This window comes from Lonchura striata, chromosome 5 (assembly GCF_046129695.1).
Source record: "Lonchura striata isolate bLonStr1 chromosome 5, bLonStr1.mat, whole genome shotgun sequence".
Taxonomy (NCBI): Eukaryota; Metazoa; Chordata; class Aves; order Passeriformes; family Estrildidae; genus Lonchura; species Lonchura striata.
The window spans coordinates 65929696-65945854 of record NC_134607.1 but is presented as its reverse complement, the minus strand read 5'-3'; the positions used below and the strand labels follow the sequence as shown (position 1 = coordinate 65945854).

General features: G+C 44.6%; 1 protein-coding gene across 1 annotated transcript in view; it reads right to left on the bottom strand.

The window, feature by feature from the left end:
* FAM107B (family with sequence similarity 107 member B) overlaps positions 1 to 5399 on the bottom strand; it is a 117283-nt gene extending 111884 nt beyond the window's left edge. Inside the window, exon 1 of the mRNA XM_021531014.3 lies at positions 5043 to 5399. Within this exon, the coding sequence (XP_021386689.3) occupies positions 5043 to 5321 (279 nt within the window). The 5' untranslated portion in view covers positions 5322 to 5399. The remainder of the gene's footprint in view (positions 1 to 5042) is intronic.
* Positions 5400 to 16159: the final 10760 nt, after the last annotated feature.

Sequence of the window (16159 nt, the reverse complement as noted above, 5' to 3'; positions counted from 1 at the left end):
CCCCACTGTCCTCATCTCTTGCAGTCCTGTATCTCCACTCAGTGAGCACTTTCCCCTCCTGTAAATGTGTAACAAGTCATCACCAGGCTTTGTCTTACAATATTGTCTCAACATTCAGATCAGTTCTGGGCCATAGCCTGGTAAAGTTGTTGTGAATTATGTGAATTATGGTACCAGATGCCTGTCTGTTATGTCCAGAGTCTTGAAAATAACCTTCACTCTGCCAAATCCACTGAGCGTCTTCTCTAGCCAAGGAATGGCTCCAGGTACCAAAAAGGTACAAATGCAAAACAGACAAAGCTACACATTCAAGATTTTAAAGTAGCTATGAGATCCTTTAAAGGGTTCTGTGTACCCTACAGGCATGACTGGCACTTTATCTAGGAAGGTACAGGTGAGACCAATTTCTTTAAGGCTCCCCAGGAGCAACTGGAAGCTTCACCCAACATATCATTCCCATGATCTCTGGTATAAGGTCTCAGCTTCTGATTTTCTGGTGACTCAAACAGCTTGAAAGGGGAAAAAATTATTCATTGATTAACTGGATGATGTTTGGGTTTCTTTTGTTTTGGAAAATAAACCAATCTGGGCTGTGAAGGTCAACAGAGTTCAAGTCAGGTGAATGATATTGCAAGTAGAAAGGGTCACTGATATGCTTTTGTCAACATGAAACATTTATTGGAGTCATAGCACAGTTGTTGGTTCAGAGCAATAAGGATTTCTTCTAAGTTTTCACCCCAGAGTTTATCAGTTGCTAAAACTGCACTTGGAAATAAAAGATGAGAAAATTTTTTATGCTGTAGCTGAGGTTGAAAGACCAGGCAAACAAGTTCCTGTCTCTAGTTCTGGGAGCTTTGATTTATGGCCTTGTAAAGGCTGATAAAGACTCTCCAGCACACAAAACACAAGAAAATTAATTCTTTACACATCAGAATCAGGATAAAGATGCAAGATGTCAAGTACTGCATTTAAATTTAATCATGCTTTATTACTGAGGCAACCCCTAAATATTAAAATGGTGGTTAGTTATTTACAAGCATATTGCTGCCATGGTAATTGTGACCAAACAACTCTAACTCAATCTCTCTGGTAATTATTTTCATGTCTAATTTCTGTTTGGATCATGTTTATATGAGATTTAAGCTTGGCTCCATCTGGAGCAGATGCAGCCTTCTCATAAAAGGAATAATTGATCAAATTCTGGATTTGGTTACATACATGCAACTCCAGTGTAACCAAAAATATGTGACTACACATCCCAGGAGGGAGGGTCAGCTGGAAGATCTTGTTAATTAGTATATTATGTGTTCAAATTAGAATTGTATGCTGCTATTAGTAAAAAGTGGACTGATGCTCTCTCTGCCTGAAAAGTGTTATGTTGACAGGTAGACAGCAGGTCTCTTGATGCTGGAAGTTTCAGTGTATTTGTCCTTAGCTCCTTGATGTTATTTCAGAAATGAAGGAGACAAAATCCTATGAGTATTTATCCTGACATTACTTCAGCTATTGTTGAAGAATTTGATGAAAGAACATGAATTAAAGATTTCTTGTGTACGACTGTGAGATTCCTGTGTGACCATAGTTTATTTCCCTTTGCCACTTAGCAGCTAAATGTTATTTTAATTTATAGATTTCACTGTGATTGCAGAGGAAATAGGAGAAATTCTGTCCTTTTATAGCTGGAGAAACAGAGATGCCAAGGGAAATTCAGATATGACAAGGAGGATGGAAACCTCGGTCTTCTTCATTGGACCTCACTGGCTCCTTTAGCAATGTCTGGATATTATTATTTTAGGACAGGCATGAGCTCTGCTTTGGGACTGAAATGCCTCCAGCCCTGGTTCTCCATCAGCCCTGTGCTTTCTCCTCTCCTTTCCTCTCTATCCTCCCACCAAGGCCACCCACACCCTGCTCACAGAGATCCTGTGCTCCTCTTTCTCTCCTCATGGACCATATTTTCCCGGAGTCCCTTCCCTTACATGCACACCAGATGTCCTGTGTGCCTCCCACCACCTTTCCTCTCCATCTTCTTCCTCCCTCTCACACCAGGAGTGATGTGTGTGGTCCCCAGCCCATCACATGCCTTGACCATAACCTCTCTCTCTCTCCCCCACTCCCTACTGAAGTCCCATTGCTGGGATCCTCTTCTTCCTCTCCAGATTTATCATGTCTCTTTCCCAACTGTGGCAGAAAGTCAAAACTCCCCAGTATCTCCACATGCCACACTTCCATCCTTAACCCACCAGAGTCAGTCCACATCCTGCATTCCTTCTTCCACCCACTGCACTCCGACTTCCAGCCAGTGCATCACACAGTCTTCACCAATGACCAGCCCCCTCTTCTTATGTTGCTTCAATTATTTATTTTCCATTTACCTGAGAAGGCAATCGGTGATGGTACTAACATCTTCAAGCCAGCTGAGCTGATGGGCAGAGCTGAGGGAGGACACTGCTGTGCTGTAGGGTACCAAGAGCTGCTGCTCAGCAAGTCTCACAGAAAAGCTGAGCATGAACACTCTGTGGGGTCCCCTGTTCCCCACCAGCTTGCCACCCAAATCATCTCAGCCCATTGGCTGCAGAGTGCCCTGACAGCCTGGAAGTGATCAGATGCAACATCTGGGCTGTGCGTGCCATGGAGACTGAAGTGCTCCCTGTGTGTGGGATGTCACAAGTGTCACCAAGCAGACCTTGTCAGGAAGGTCCCAGTGGTGAGGGGCAGCAGACAGCCCAGCTCCTGCTCTAACAAGGAATTTCCTTGCAGATCTCCCCAGTGACAGGAAAACATTAAAGGAGTTAGAAGAATGTAAGAACTTCAGGGCAGGACCACACTTCCTGATGGATGTTTCTTTTGTAGCTTGTTCCTAAAGAATCCCTAAAACCAGTGATGAAAGATTAGAAGTGGTATCTTGTATGATTGAATTTGAATCACTCAGATTGTCCAGAGGGATTTTGCCTATTCCTGACTTCTCCTCTGGTTGCAGATTCATATAAATTGTACTCCAAAACTGGACCATGTGTACTCCTGGCTCAGGACAGCCAGCAGAAACCCACCACTGCATAAACATGGAACATCTTTGGATTGCCACAGTCTTGACCCTGCAGCATTGCCTGTTCCAACACCACAGGCTTGGGATGCCTGTGCCCAACACAAGGAACCTCTTCTGCTACAGTGAACACTCACAGCATGGGAGAGGTGCTGGCAGAGGCTTTGACAGCACGGAGAAGAGCAGCAGGTTAGCAAAGGCAAAGGGTGAAGTGGTTGGAAGGGAGCAGGTAGGAGAAGACAGAGGGGAGAAATTGTCACAAAACCATTGTAAAGCCAAGAGCACCACACCAAAAGCACCATTTTAAAACCAAGAGCTGTCTCAGGGACAGTGAAGAGATGCCTTGTGCTTATAAACTGCATGCATGCATCAAAATCCAGACATCACACAATCACACAAATGGTGACTGGAAGGAGCCTCCTGAGGTCTCTTTTCCACCCTCCTCCTCAAAGCCAGATGGCTGCCAAGGGTATGCCAGGTCAGCCCTGGATTTGTCCAGCCAAGTCTTGTAATCCTCCAAGCAGAGCATCCCCAACATTTCTGTATGCCCTCCTCCCATGCTGCACTGCCCTCCAGGTGAGAAAGCCTTTCCTAACACCCACCCTGAACCTCCAAAGCAAGAAAAAAAAGCCCAAAAAAAACCAAACCAAACAACAACAACAAAAAAAACCCCACACAAAAACTCTCTAAAAACAAACATACAAAATGAACAAACAAAAAACCCCACCAGCAAACAAAGCAAAACAAAAACAACAACAAAAAACAACAAAAACCCAACATCAACAGTGAAACCAGAGAAATGTTTTACAGAAGTGAAGCAATGAAAAAAGTGAAACCACAGCTGGTGAGGAGGCTTTGATAACATCTGGTTTGGCTCCTTGAATGTCAGAAGGACTAAATGTACTAACTCCATCCCCAGATAATGGCCAGCTAGCTCTTCTTCAGAATCCAGAGCACCTTCATAGGCAGCCCTCCCTTCTACAAATTATTGTTCTTGGGCAGCTCCATTTCTTCCTTATATTATTTACTTATATTCTACACAGGAACTGTGGTTGATGGCAACAGGATTGAGGTGGCCTACAGAGCTCCCAGCTCTGGTAATTGCAGCAGAAGCCACTTGGAAACCCTGATTCTGGTAAGTTTCTCAATTCCAGCAGATATATCTCACATTAAACCTTTTTCTAGCTCTTGTTCTAAAAGAAGGAGATACCTTTGCCAAACACAGCACTACCTGACTGTGAAGGAGAAGCAAACAGCAGAACTCTGAATATACAAAACTTGGCAGGGAAACTGGGAGAGGACTGGACTCCTAAACAAAAGCAGTGATAGAAAGAATTTGAGTCACACATGTGGCTTCTATTCCTCAGGGTTTATCAGAGGAAAAAAATCCTGTGATCTCCGGTTACCTAGCCAAGAGAAAATGAGAACAGTACTATTTGCCCATTACTATTTATTATTTTAGTAGTAATAATGGCAAAACACCCAACTTTATGATCTTATTGAAGCAAGAATAAATTGAATTCACCAAAACTACACTCAAAACTGCATTCAAAACTTTACTGTTGTCTCCAAGCACATGCCAGCTAAAAATAAGATGGAAAAGGGATTCTGTAGCCACTGGTGCCACAGCCTTGAGGCACTTGGCTGAGTGGCAAAAATGCAGCGTTCACTCAAGTCAGAAGGAAAAAATGATGCCCGTTAATTTCAAGGGATTTTGGATGACATCCAAAATAAGTGAAGATCAACAAAAGATAGGAAGGCAAGTGATTGAAACATACTGTAAAAGTGCCTGGTATTATTACAAATATCCTAAGGCTTCTGATAATAGTCCAGGAAAGCTACAGCTGTGATATTGTATTATTTTAATACGAACAGCCATTAGTCCCTTCCTGCATGCCAATCAATACAAGGTAAATGCTCCCGTGGATTTTTTTTCTCAGCTCAGTAAAAGCGAGCCAGTTCTCTTACCTTGTTGCACAGTGACTTCTAGAGCACTCACCTTTGGCACGTGGATGATGGACGGCCTGGGGATGTGAGTGCAGAGTGCAATAACTTCCTGGCTCAGCCCTTTAGCAGCAAACACTGCTGGCTCGGTGCTGGCAGGCAGTGCCTGAGCAGCAGCGGTGTGATTGCTGGAGCTGCTCTGTTTGTCAGAGCGCCGGCTGCTTTTGAACATCTCCTCGCTGTCCCTGGCTCCTCCGCGCCTGCTGCTGCTGGCCGCTGCTGTGGATGGCTGCAGGCACACTGCTGGGGCTGCCTGTGTCCTCTCCTCCTCCATGGACACGGGGCCTGCGTTGGGCTGCTCAAACGGGGTGTTTTCGTGTGCGTTTCCGAAGCAGGTGAGCAGGGCTGAGCAGGGGAAGGGATGCATCTTGGATGACAGGTTATCGGATCCGCTCAGCCTGCTTTCCACAGCCGCATAATCAACGGGCTGCACTCACATCCACAACGGAGCCCAAAATGAACGTCCTTGCATGACGGCATTCCAGCCTTCCTAGGAGAGAGCACCCCCTTTTCTGCTGTCAGGAGCATTCAGAAGTGGGGTACTACACCTCCTGCTCTCTCCTCCACCAAAGTCAGCCCACTTTCTCCTCCCTGCAGCCCACTCCTATTGTCTACAAGGCAAAGAGGTGTAGGCACAATAAAAACCTTTGCATGCTCTTGCTGGGAGCTGTCAGCAGCTGAACAAAGCCCTCACAATAGCCCCATAGCCCCGGCGGGCTACGGTTACAGGAGAGGATGCTCCAGCGCCCGGCGGTCCCCGATCAATAGTGCCACGGCCTCAAGTTACCTGGTGAAGGAGGCAAAAAGATAATGTAGCCCGAGCTCTGCAGCCATAACAGCATCAACACTGTATCAGTGTCATCATAACAATAGCAAAACTGGCTCTGGTTACGCTGCTCAGGTGTTTATTAGCGATAAACCCCAAAATTGTTCATCTGTCACTGGCTTGGATCAAAAACGTGCTTCCAAGCTCTGGCTGGGCTGCTCAGCATTAAGATGGGAAAACAAGCGGGTGCTTTGGTCAGGAAGGTGGAGATGGGGTGCTCTGTGGGTACCCCATGTCCAGCACACTCTCCTACAGCACAGGCAGGATCCATGCCCAGCTCCTCCTCCAGCCACGAAGCATCGCATCTCCCAGCCCCTCTCAAAGCCACCCACTGCTCTCCCAGCCCTCTCCATTCCCCAGAGAAAACCAGGGAAGCATCCTACTAAAGCTCATCTGCTGCTGGGTGGTTGTAAACAGAGATATTTCTTCTTTCAATGTGCAGTGCCTCGAGGCTGGCTGTTAAACAAAAATATGTGGGAAGTGAGGAAAGAAGGGAGTTTGTGGTTAGAGCATCTGCTTCCAGAAAATCCCAGTTCCTTCTATTTTGTGCTGCCACAGGCTTCCTGTGTGATAGCAGAGATGTTATTTGATCTCTATCTCCATCTGTAGAAAGGAGGAGAGTAATCACTTCTTTTTTTTCCACCCATTATACATATCCTGTCTCATTGTAAAAGGTTATAAACTCTTGAGGGCAGCAGCTTGGTCTTATTTGCTCTTAAGCTGCTGGTAGAAAAGGTCTCTGAATACATGGCATTTATCTGCTAATATCTTCTAAAGAGAAATTTAGGGTTCAGTCTTTCCCAACAAGGCCATAGTCTTCCATTTATTTTTCTGGCCTGTTTTGCTGTTAGGTGTTGTTAGATGTTTGTCAGACCCTCCCTGTAATTGTTAGTTTCATATTCCTGTGGAGTGTAACACTAAGCAAAAAAGTGACATACTAAGAGAAACTCATGTTTCCAGTAGTAGTAGCAGCTCATCAGGAGCTAAAGTGCAGAATGTTGAGGGCTAAATTCCTGATGTGTAAATTTTCAGCACTGGGAGCAAAACAATCTCATGTCCCTCATCCCCAATTACCTGGAAGTTCTCTTTGTACCCTTTTCTAACTGAGTCTTGCACATCTGCACATCTCAGTGACTGGTTTTGGGTTTTAGAAAGGTTCAAAGTGGCCTCCAGCTTGCACAGCAATGCATTTTGGCCAGCAGGGGCTCTTGCTGTCCTGCATCAATTCCCCATTTGTAAATACTGCCTGGTATTTAAATGAAGACCATATGGCTCTTGGAATGAGAATCAGGTACCTGCTGACCTAAAAAGGCTTGGAAAAAGTTAGGAGAGGATCTAATAGTAGGGAAAGCAAACTCAGAGGTGAAAAATGTGCTGCAAAACTGAAAACTCTTGAAGTGAAAAGTGTTAACTTTTTACAGTATTATAGTCATGGAAGAGGTTGATTTTGGTTTGGGGTCCACCTTGCTTTACTAGAGGTGAAAGTATCAGCACCAATGTCAGCATCCAGCCAGTACCAGGAGACAAAAGGCTGGCTGTGCTGATATGCAGCAACTTCCTCTCACTTTGCATCCACTGGGGTGGACATGGATTCCTTTGGAAGTGGATTCACTGCCAATAGACAATTTTGCACCCACCTGGGTGCCCTGTTCCTCTGCACAGCTCTGTGGCTGTGAGAGGTCTAATGGTGAGGACCAAAGAACTGTTTTTATGTGGGAACAGCTTTTAGTGCTTAGGTAAGAACGATAATTTCAAAGTGATGCACAACTAAGTCTTCAATGATCTGACATTAATTAAACAGTAAGCTGTCCTTGGAATTAAAATAATTATTTCAGCAAGTCAGTCAGCCAACAACCTCCATTCAATTATTTCCAGGTCTTCAGCTGGCCATGCCAGTTTTGCTTTAACTGTTTCTGAGAACTAAGTGAGTTTATAGGGACACCAGTCTACACAAAGACTAGCTGTATGAGTGAGTCATGACCACTCAAATTCACCACATCACAGATGCATGTCTGAGTGAAGAGTGGTTGTTCTAAAAATCAGGTGTGTGCTTGTATTACCTCTGAGGAGAGAGGAGGTGCAGTGCCTGCTTGCTGTGAGAGCCACAGAGATACTTTTTCAGCCAACAAAAAGAGCTAAATGCTGAAGTGATCAGTATAAGAGTAATTAACCTATGAGTCTTGTCCTGAGTTCAAAGACAAAATGAGAAATTCCAAGCTGAGAATGTTAAAAATGAACTTGGTGGTGACATCTAAGAAGTGGCAGCCATGAGCACCAGCTGTCAGACATGAGCTCCATCTACTCACAGCTTGGGGTTTTGGTTAAAGCCCATTACTCTTGCTAACATTGCAGTCATGATTCAAGGTTTATTTCATCCAAGCAGATCTCCTTGTACCAATCAACCAACTGTACTAACCACTTTTTATATGTGATGAGATATTATTAGGACAAGAGACAAGACTCGCTTTATTTTTCCTGAATTTGCTCATAAATTAATGATGAGCTGAAATGTTCTGGCTTAACAGCTCAGGGAGCTGGACATGTCGAGTAAATGGCAAAGGTGAATTGCAGCCAACTCTTGATCTGTCTTTAGTATTATTCTTTCAAGAGGAATTTTTCCTTCACTTGTCTGATATTAGACTCTCTTCTCAGCAGGAGACAGCAGGTCAGATTTAGCTCAGATGCTCCAGGTTTGCAGCAGGAGCTAAGCCTAGCTGGGTCTCTCACTTCACAGGAGCCAGTTTGGCAGCATTTGGTTTTACAGCTTTTGCTCTTCTGAGTTGCCCCTTCTTTCCTCATCTCTCCTACAGTAGCACTGACTCTCTAAACATCTCCCAAACCCAAGTCTGTCTGGTGGGTTTGGCCATAGTTCAGCATTCCCCAGCACCTCCCCTTTCTCATCCTAACAAAAGCCACAACCTGCATCTGCTGCCTCTGCTGCTTGCAATGGTCATTGCACCAAAGTAATTTTTAGGTTAAATCAGAGCTGATGATAGTCAATGGAGTTCCACTGCCTTCAGATTTGAGGGATCAGAGGATATAAATCCAGTCTCCTGCTATCTCTTCTATCTCCTTTCAGACAGCCCAAACTTTAACTGGAAACCAGCTGAGCTTCTATCTCCTCCTACTTCATATGAAACATATGAAACTGTCAGAGGGCAGGTATAGATTAGATGTTAAGAATAAATTCTTTATTGTGAGGGTGGTGAGGCCCTGGCACAGGTTATCCAGAGAAGCTGTGGATGCCCCATCCCTGGAAGTGTTCAAAGAGAGGTTGAATGGGGATTAGAGCAGCCTGGTCTAATGGAAGGTGTCCTTGCCTGTGGCAGGGGGCTTAGAATGATGTTTGTGTGATGTATTCTTCCTGTACACACACAGTATAGATCAGTAGGGTGTGAAGAGAGTGTAGCTAAACCATGAAATCAGGAAATCAGCTGGCACTACTTGGATGGAGCTTAATAGAAGTTAGTTCAGAGAAGAGCATTGCAGATGCCACAGGACCAGTTAATCGGGGAAGGCTTAAAAGAGCTCAGCTGGAGATGCAACAAGAAACCAGTAAGATAAGCAATGAGATAAGATGGCCTATGTTCATCTGAGACGCATATGGATTGAGGTTAAAAAATAAGGTGATTATGGAAGCCAAAACACTCTCTAATAATTTCAGAGATTCCTTCATCTTCTCTTGTACCTGCTATTAGGCATCACTGAGGGCAGGTGACTGGCTGAGAGGAAGTATTAGTCTCATCCAGTTATGGCAGAGCCTTTTTTTCTAGACAGGAAAAAATTAGACTGATTCAATAAAGATTTTACTTAACAGTAAACAAGTTTTTAAATACATTAACAGGAAACTTTTAAAGTTTTGTTTCAACTCATTTTCTGAAATTTCTAAATGTTTTGACACTTTCAATACCAAACAAACAAACAACCTCCTTCCCTCCTCATATTCCATTGCAAATCTGGTTTTTGAAGGTCTTGAGCATGCCTGTCAAAATCTCACTCCTGAAAGGCTACAAAAACCTCCTGTCTTGGAATGCCAGGAACCTGACAGAGCTAACTGATCAGCTGGAGGCAGACTCTGAGTACACCCCTCTGTCTTCCCAGGAAAGGCTATAATCTTGAGGGACTGTGAAAATGCATATTCCCTAAGAGATTCCTACTGAGTAGCTGGGGAAAACACAACTAGAAAGTAAATCCATGTGGTGAGATTACAGAAGACTGGAAATTAAGTCCTTTTCAACAAATTGTGACAGTCTACTGTAGAATTAAGGACAGAAGTTGTATGATTCCTGAAGCTGGATAAATGCACACATGCACTCTTCATATTAATGAAAGCCATTGTTCAAATTTTCGATTTTAGGCCATGCAAATAAGATTCATACCAAACCAAAATCCTGGGCCTTGGAGCCAGAAGATTTTGTAAACCAAGTCTTGACTGTGCTGTTGAAATGGATATAACAGTGATGATATTTACTTTGCTATCTTCCAGCTAGGCAGGTTGCTTCCATCAGTGAAAACTTGGAAAAAGTCAGAAGGCTGCTTAATGAATTTGCTCCTTCATAACAATTGCTACTAGTTTCTGAGATGGATTTAGAGCCTTGTTCCTACGGCTTGATTAACAGCAACTGAAATAAAACTTCTGTCTCAGCACAAGTTGTCCTTGAGGCAGCAGCAGACTCTCTTCTTTTTGTGGTTTAGAGGATTCAAGATTAAACCCCATACTTTTGTTTTAAATGGGCTTTCATGCACAAATGACACGTCAAGCCTCTGAGCCAGAACAGTTTCAAATATTTGACACTTTGTAAATGATCAGCTTCATTTACTTTCTGTTCTTTTCTCAGTCACACATCCAAACTTTGCAACTTTATACATTTATAGCAATTTTCCGGTTTTCACTCTCACCCACTGGTATTAATATGGCATGACTGTGAGCATTAAGTAAAACAAAAGAGCAATGACAAAATATTTCTCTGAGTTTCAATGATTTTACTTCATAGGAAGATTTCCTTTGAATTTGCAAATATTCATTTTAGTCCCTGTGCAGCCCTTTTAAAATAACACAGACTTGCCCATTGGCTGATTCTTAGCAATCATCCTGAAAGGCAGGTAATTTTCAAGGAATTAAAAAAAAAAAAAGGTTTCTCTTGTTTGTAACTTAGAATTATAGAATGGTTTGGGTTGAAAGGGGCCTTTAAAGGTCATCTAGTTCAACCCCCTGCAAGAAGCATAGACACCTTTCACTAGGCTAGATTGCTAAATGCCCTGTCCAGTCTGGCCTTGAACACTTCCAATCCACCACCTCTCTGAGCAACCTGTTCCACTATTTCACCGTGCTCATTACAAAAAAAAAAAAAAAAAAAAAAAAAAAAAAAAAAAAAAAAAAAAATCCTTGTATCTAGCCTGGATCTGCCATCTTTTAGTTTAAAACCATTACCCCTTGGCCTACCAGAACAGGCCCTGCTCTAAAAATCTGTCCCCATTTGGAACAAGTTCCCCAGGGAAGTGATGGAATCACCATTCCTGTAGGTATTTAAAAGACACATAGATGGTTGAGCTCAGTGATCTTAAAGGTCTTTTCCAATCTAAGTAGTTCTATGATTCTATGATCTTTCTTATAAGCCTCCTCTAAGTACTGGAAGGCCACAGTAAGCTCTCCCTAGATCCTTCTCCTCTCCAGGCTGAACAACACCAGCTATCTCAGCCTGTCCTCACAGAGAGGTGCTCCAGCCCCCAGCCATCTTCACAGCCTTCCTCTGGACCCACTCCAACAGGTCCATGTCTGTCTTATACTGGGGCTCCCCATCCTCATGCAGTACCCCTGGAGAGCAGAGGGGAACAATCCTCCCCCTTGACCTGCTGGCCACACTTCTTTGGACTGGAAACATATCTTTGATGCAGCAGACACATCTGATGGCCTGATGGCCTGATCCACTGTCCCGGAGCCATTCTTCATATTCCAGACGATCACTTTGCCCACACGTGCTGGCATATGGATGGAGCACACTGCCAGATGCCCTTTTGGAAAGGGATGGACTGAAGGCTGCTCTCCCAGCAGGGATTTTCTCAAACAGCTCTGATTTTTCCAGTTTTTGTCATGGGGAACCAGGGGGTCTCAGCCCTTCCTTCGCTGGCCTGCAGCTGTGTCACTGCTCCCGGCAGCACTGGGCAGCTCCACTCCTGTGAACAGAGAAATGCAGCTGGGCCTGGACTGGGGGATTCATTCTCTGGCTGCCCCTTCCCTGCTCTGCTTGCTGAGCTGAGCCCTTTTCCAGTTGCACACCACAGATGGCTAATTAGGATCATGGAGAGAGGAAATCTGCTCTGTGGCCTTCTGTGCTGGGAATGGGCTCTCTGTTTTGCAGATGAGATTGCTGTGTCACTCAGCCTCGTGTGGCAGCTGGGGCATGGCACAGCACCCAAGGCTATGGCACAGTCCTGCCCTCGGGGAGTGGGAGTCTGACTTTGGGCATGGATGGGCAAGCAGAGAAATGGAGCATGCAAAAGAAAGGAGCAATATCTGGAAGCAGAAAAGATGGATTTTCAGGTTCTTTTTATTCCCACTGACTTCTTCTTTAAACCCTCCCCATATCCATCTAAAAAATATCGCTTGTGGTATTTAATTTCAAGGCACTGTTGTTATCTCTCACCCTTAAAATCACCTTTTCTTTCTTGACTATGCCAATTACAATGCAACAATTGCCTTCCAGAAAAAATTCAACCAATTCCTTGGACTCTTGAGCCCTTAACTGAGCAAGTCTCCGTGGCTAACAGAAAGAGAGCCATGAGGAACCATGCCAGGTACCCTGTGTCACACACGGGCCACAAAATCTCACTCTGAAATTTCTGGTGCAAAGAAAAGCACCATATTTCCTTCTTCCCCCACAGGGGCTTGAAAATACATTATCATTGAGCACTTCAGACATATATTGTAATTTGTGCTCTGAATGCTTGCTGAACAAAACCCGCACTTCAACTCAGCACAGCAGTGATTTGTGAGTATTAAAAACAGAATCAATATTAAGGGACAACATAGTGAGAGATTTTTTAATTGTATAATTGATTTGTATTTCCCTGTAAACCTCCAGGCATTTTATAAAAACACTTCAAAAAACTATTTTATTTACAGGAAAGGAAATCCTTCATTCTTATTTGTATGAAGTAGTCATCTTTCTTGATAAGAACATTTTTGTGGGGGGAAAAAAAATCTACCAAATCAATTATTATTTCAGGAAATGGTACTTTGTGAAATGATCTTTCTGGTTTGGAAGCCTGTTCTTGAAAACTCTAAATAAAGCCTGCACTTGCCACGGCCTTGACCAGAGATAGATGATTAAACCAAACAAGGTCCTCAATCATTTCTCTCAGTTCCATTTAATTTTGGTCATGTCTGCACATCTCTTAGCTCTGTTTGCTTTGCACCATTCTTGCTTGATGCTTGGGAAAATGAACAGTCATGCCTGTGGCAAAGATTCTGTATTTAATCAAGAAACAAGATCATGGAATTGCAGAAAGGTTGAGGCTGAAAGGAACCTCCAGGGGTAATCTTGTCCAAGTCCCCTGCTCAACTAGAACCACTTAGAGCAATTGTTCAGAGCTGATGATGTCCAGAACTGTGTTCAGATAGCTTTTGAATATCTCTAAGGATGGGGATAACATCCTTAGGCAACCTGTGCCAGTGCTCAGTCACTCTCACAGCTAAAAAAAACTGTTTCCTGGGGTTCAGAGGGAGTCTCCAGCATTTTAGGTTGTGTGTTTCGGTTTGTTTCAGTTTGTGCCCATTGCCCATGGCCCTGTCACTGGGCACCACTGAACAGAGCCTGGCTCCCTCCTCCTTGCACCCTCCCTTCAGGTTTTTACAAACATTGATAAGATCCTCTGAGCCTTCTCTGCTCCAGGCTGAACAGTCCCAGCTTCCTCAGCCTCTCCTCCTAGGACAGCTGATCCAGACTCTTCATTGTCTTCATGATCTTTTGCTGTATCTCCAGTATGTCCATGTTGCTCTTGTATTGGAGAGCCCAAAACTAAACAAAATACTCCAGGTGGGGTCTCAAGAGAGCAGAGTAGAGGGGAAATATCACTTCCCTCAAACTTCTGGTAATAGTGTAATGCAGCCCAGGATACCATTTGCCTTCTTTGCTGCAGGGGCACTGTGCTGGCTCATGCTCAACTTGGTGTCCACCAAGGTCCTTTTCTGACAAGCTGCTTTCCTGTTGGGTGGCCTCCAGCATGTATTGGTGCTTGGGGTTGTTCTTCCCCTGGCACAGGACTGTGCACTTCTCCTTGAGTTTGAGTTGAGTTTCATGAGGTTCCTGCTGGCCCATTTTTCCAGATTCCTAGGATCTCGATGGAAGTGTAATCCATTGGTGTATCAGACACTCCTCCCTGTCTGGTGTCATCCAGTTCATGACCACATAAAATCCATCTCAGATAGAAGTGGGTGACTTAAACATCATTCGCTGAGTCCAGGAACCACAGTGATCAACCAGCTCAGGTCTGACAGCCAAAGCTCTGGACTGACTGCTTGACCTGGGTCCATGTAGGCAGCTGGTGAGAGGCTGCCCTTCAGCATCATGCTGCTTCCTGCCCACGTGTGCAACAGGGGCAACTCCCAACCAACAGGATGAAATATGTGTGTGTTGATGCAATGCACTTGTTCCATGTTTGCTTACAGTGCCTGAGCCAAACACAGATGGCTGGGTTTGCTATTGCCTCTGCACGGGGCTCTGCGGGCATTTCACTGCTGCCCTCCTCACTGAGACCTCAGAGGCAACAATCCAAAGGCATCCCTGTGGTGTCCTTAAGACTAATTACCCAGAATTTCAGGCAGTGGGAATTGTAACCCAGCTACACAAGTTTCAACAGAGGATTGCTGGTTTTGCAGACATTCAGAAAATTTCCGAAGCAGAGATGACTCCTCACCACGATGCACTGAGTCCTCTCTCAGCCAAGCCTGCAAGATGATCCATCATGGTGCTATTACTTTTTAACCTCTGTACAGCTTCCACACTTCAGGTTTCATTTGTTTGATCCGGTCTTTAGACTTCTTTTTTTTTTCCTTCCCAAGCCCATGACAGGCACATACGCAGCTCACAGGTGCAGCTTTCCACTGCTTGACTTGTCGGGGTCGGTTTTGCCGGCTGCAGCTGGCTGCCTGATTAAACAGGCAGGAATTCCCATCTCAGTGCCCACAATGCATCTAGCAGCTGTCTTGCTCCCACAGACTGCTCTGATTTTGAGGAAAATGGTTTTAAATAGCTGCTTCCCCCTCACACCCACCCTTTGACTTCATTGCAGTATAATCAGGTCATGATAAACCACAGCACGGGCCTGTTTGACTCTGCCTTCCAGAGCAAATATTTGGCAAGAATAAAAGTTATGGGGACTTTCAAGGTGTTTCAGGCTTGGAAAATTTGGCCATTTCATTCACATCCTGCAAATATGAAATTAACCACAAAATTTATGGAGCAACTTTCAAAATCTTATTGCAGCAAAATGTCTTCTGAAAAGATGTGTCCAGTGTGTGATTTACATTTAGAGCTGATCCAAGAAGTTGTAGCAGTGTTTAAAGCTGGAGAAGGAGTCAGTTAAAGCTCCTGCTTCCCAGAGGCAGGTGAAATACCAAAATTGCAGATTGCATATTTAAAATATGTCTCTGAGCCCTTGGGCTTGTAACAGAGTCTGAAGTTTACCCTGGGAATAATCAGTAACACACTGGTATGTCCCTATGGCCCTGTGCAGCTTCCAGCAGGGAGGAGACAGTAAAGACCCTTTAGCAGGGAGGGAACAGATCCTTCAGCAGCACACAGCATGGAGACAGTGTCCCACACTGCACCCCTCTTCTGCTCTCCACCTCCAGAGCAGATGCAGAGGATCACCCATCAGTATCCTACCCAACTTAGATGCCACTGCAGGGCAGAAGAGCAGCAGAGGGGGTACCTGGGGGGACCAATCCAACACATCTGCTGTGCCCAAGGTACCTCATCCTGCTGCTCGGACACTCGGGAGCTGATGCTGCACAGAGAGGGCAGACACAGGCAAGGACTATTAAGAAGGCAGATTGTAACAAATACAAAAGATGCCAAATTTGGCCTGAAAGCTGCTCAGCACCATCCTCCAGGATATTATTGAATTTGGGATAGTGACCAATTTCATAGCTGCATTTTGAGATCCATGGCAGGTGCCCAGCTGGCAGGAATCTCAGTGGCAAGACTGAGGGGAAGCATTGTCCGTGCTTCCGACACGGACCCCGATCTCTGCCCCAGCACTAACAATGCAGTTAACTTCCAGGG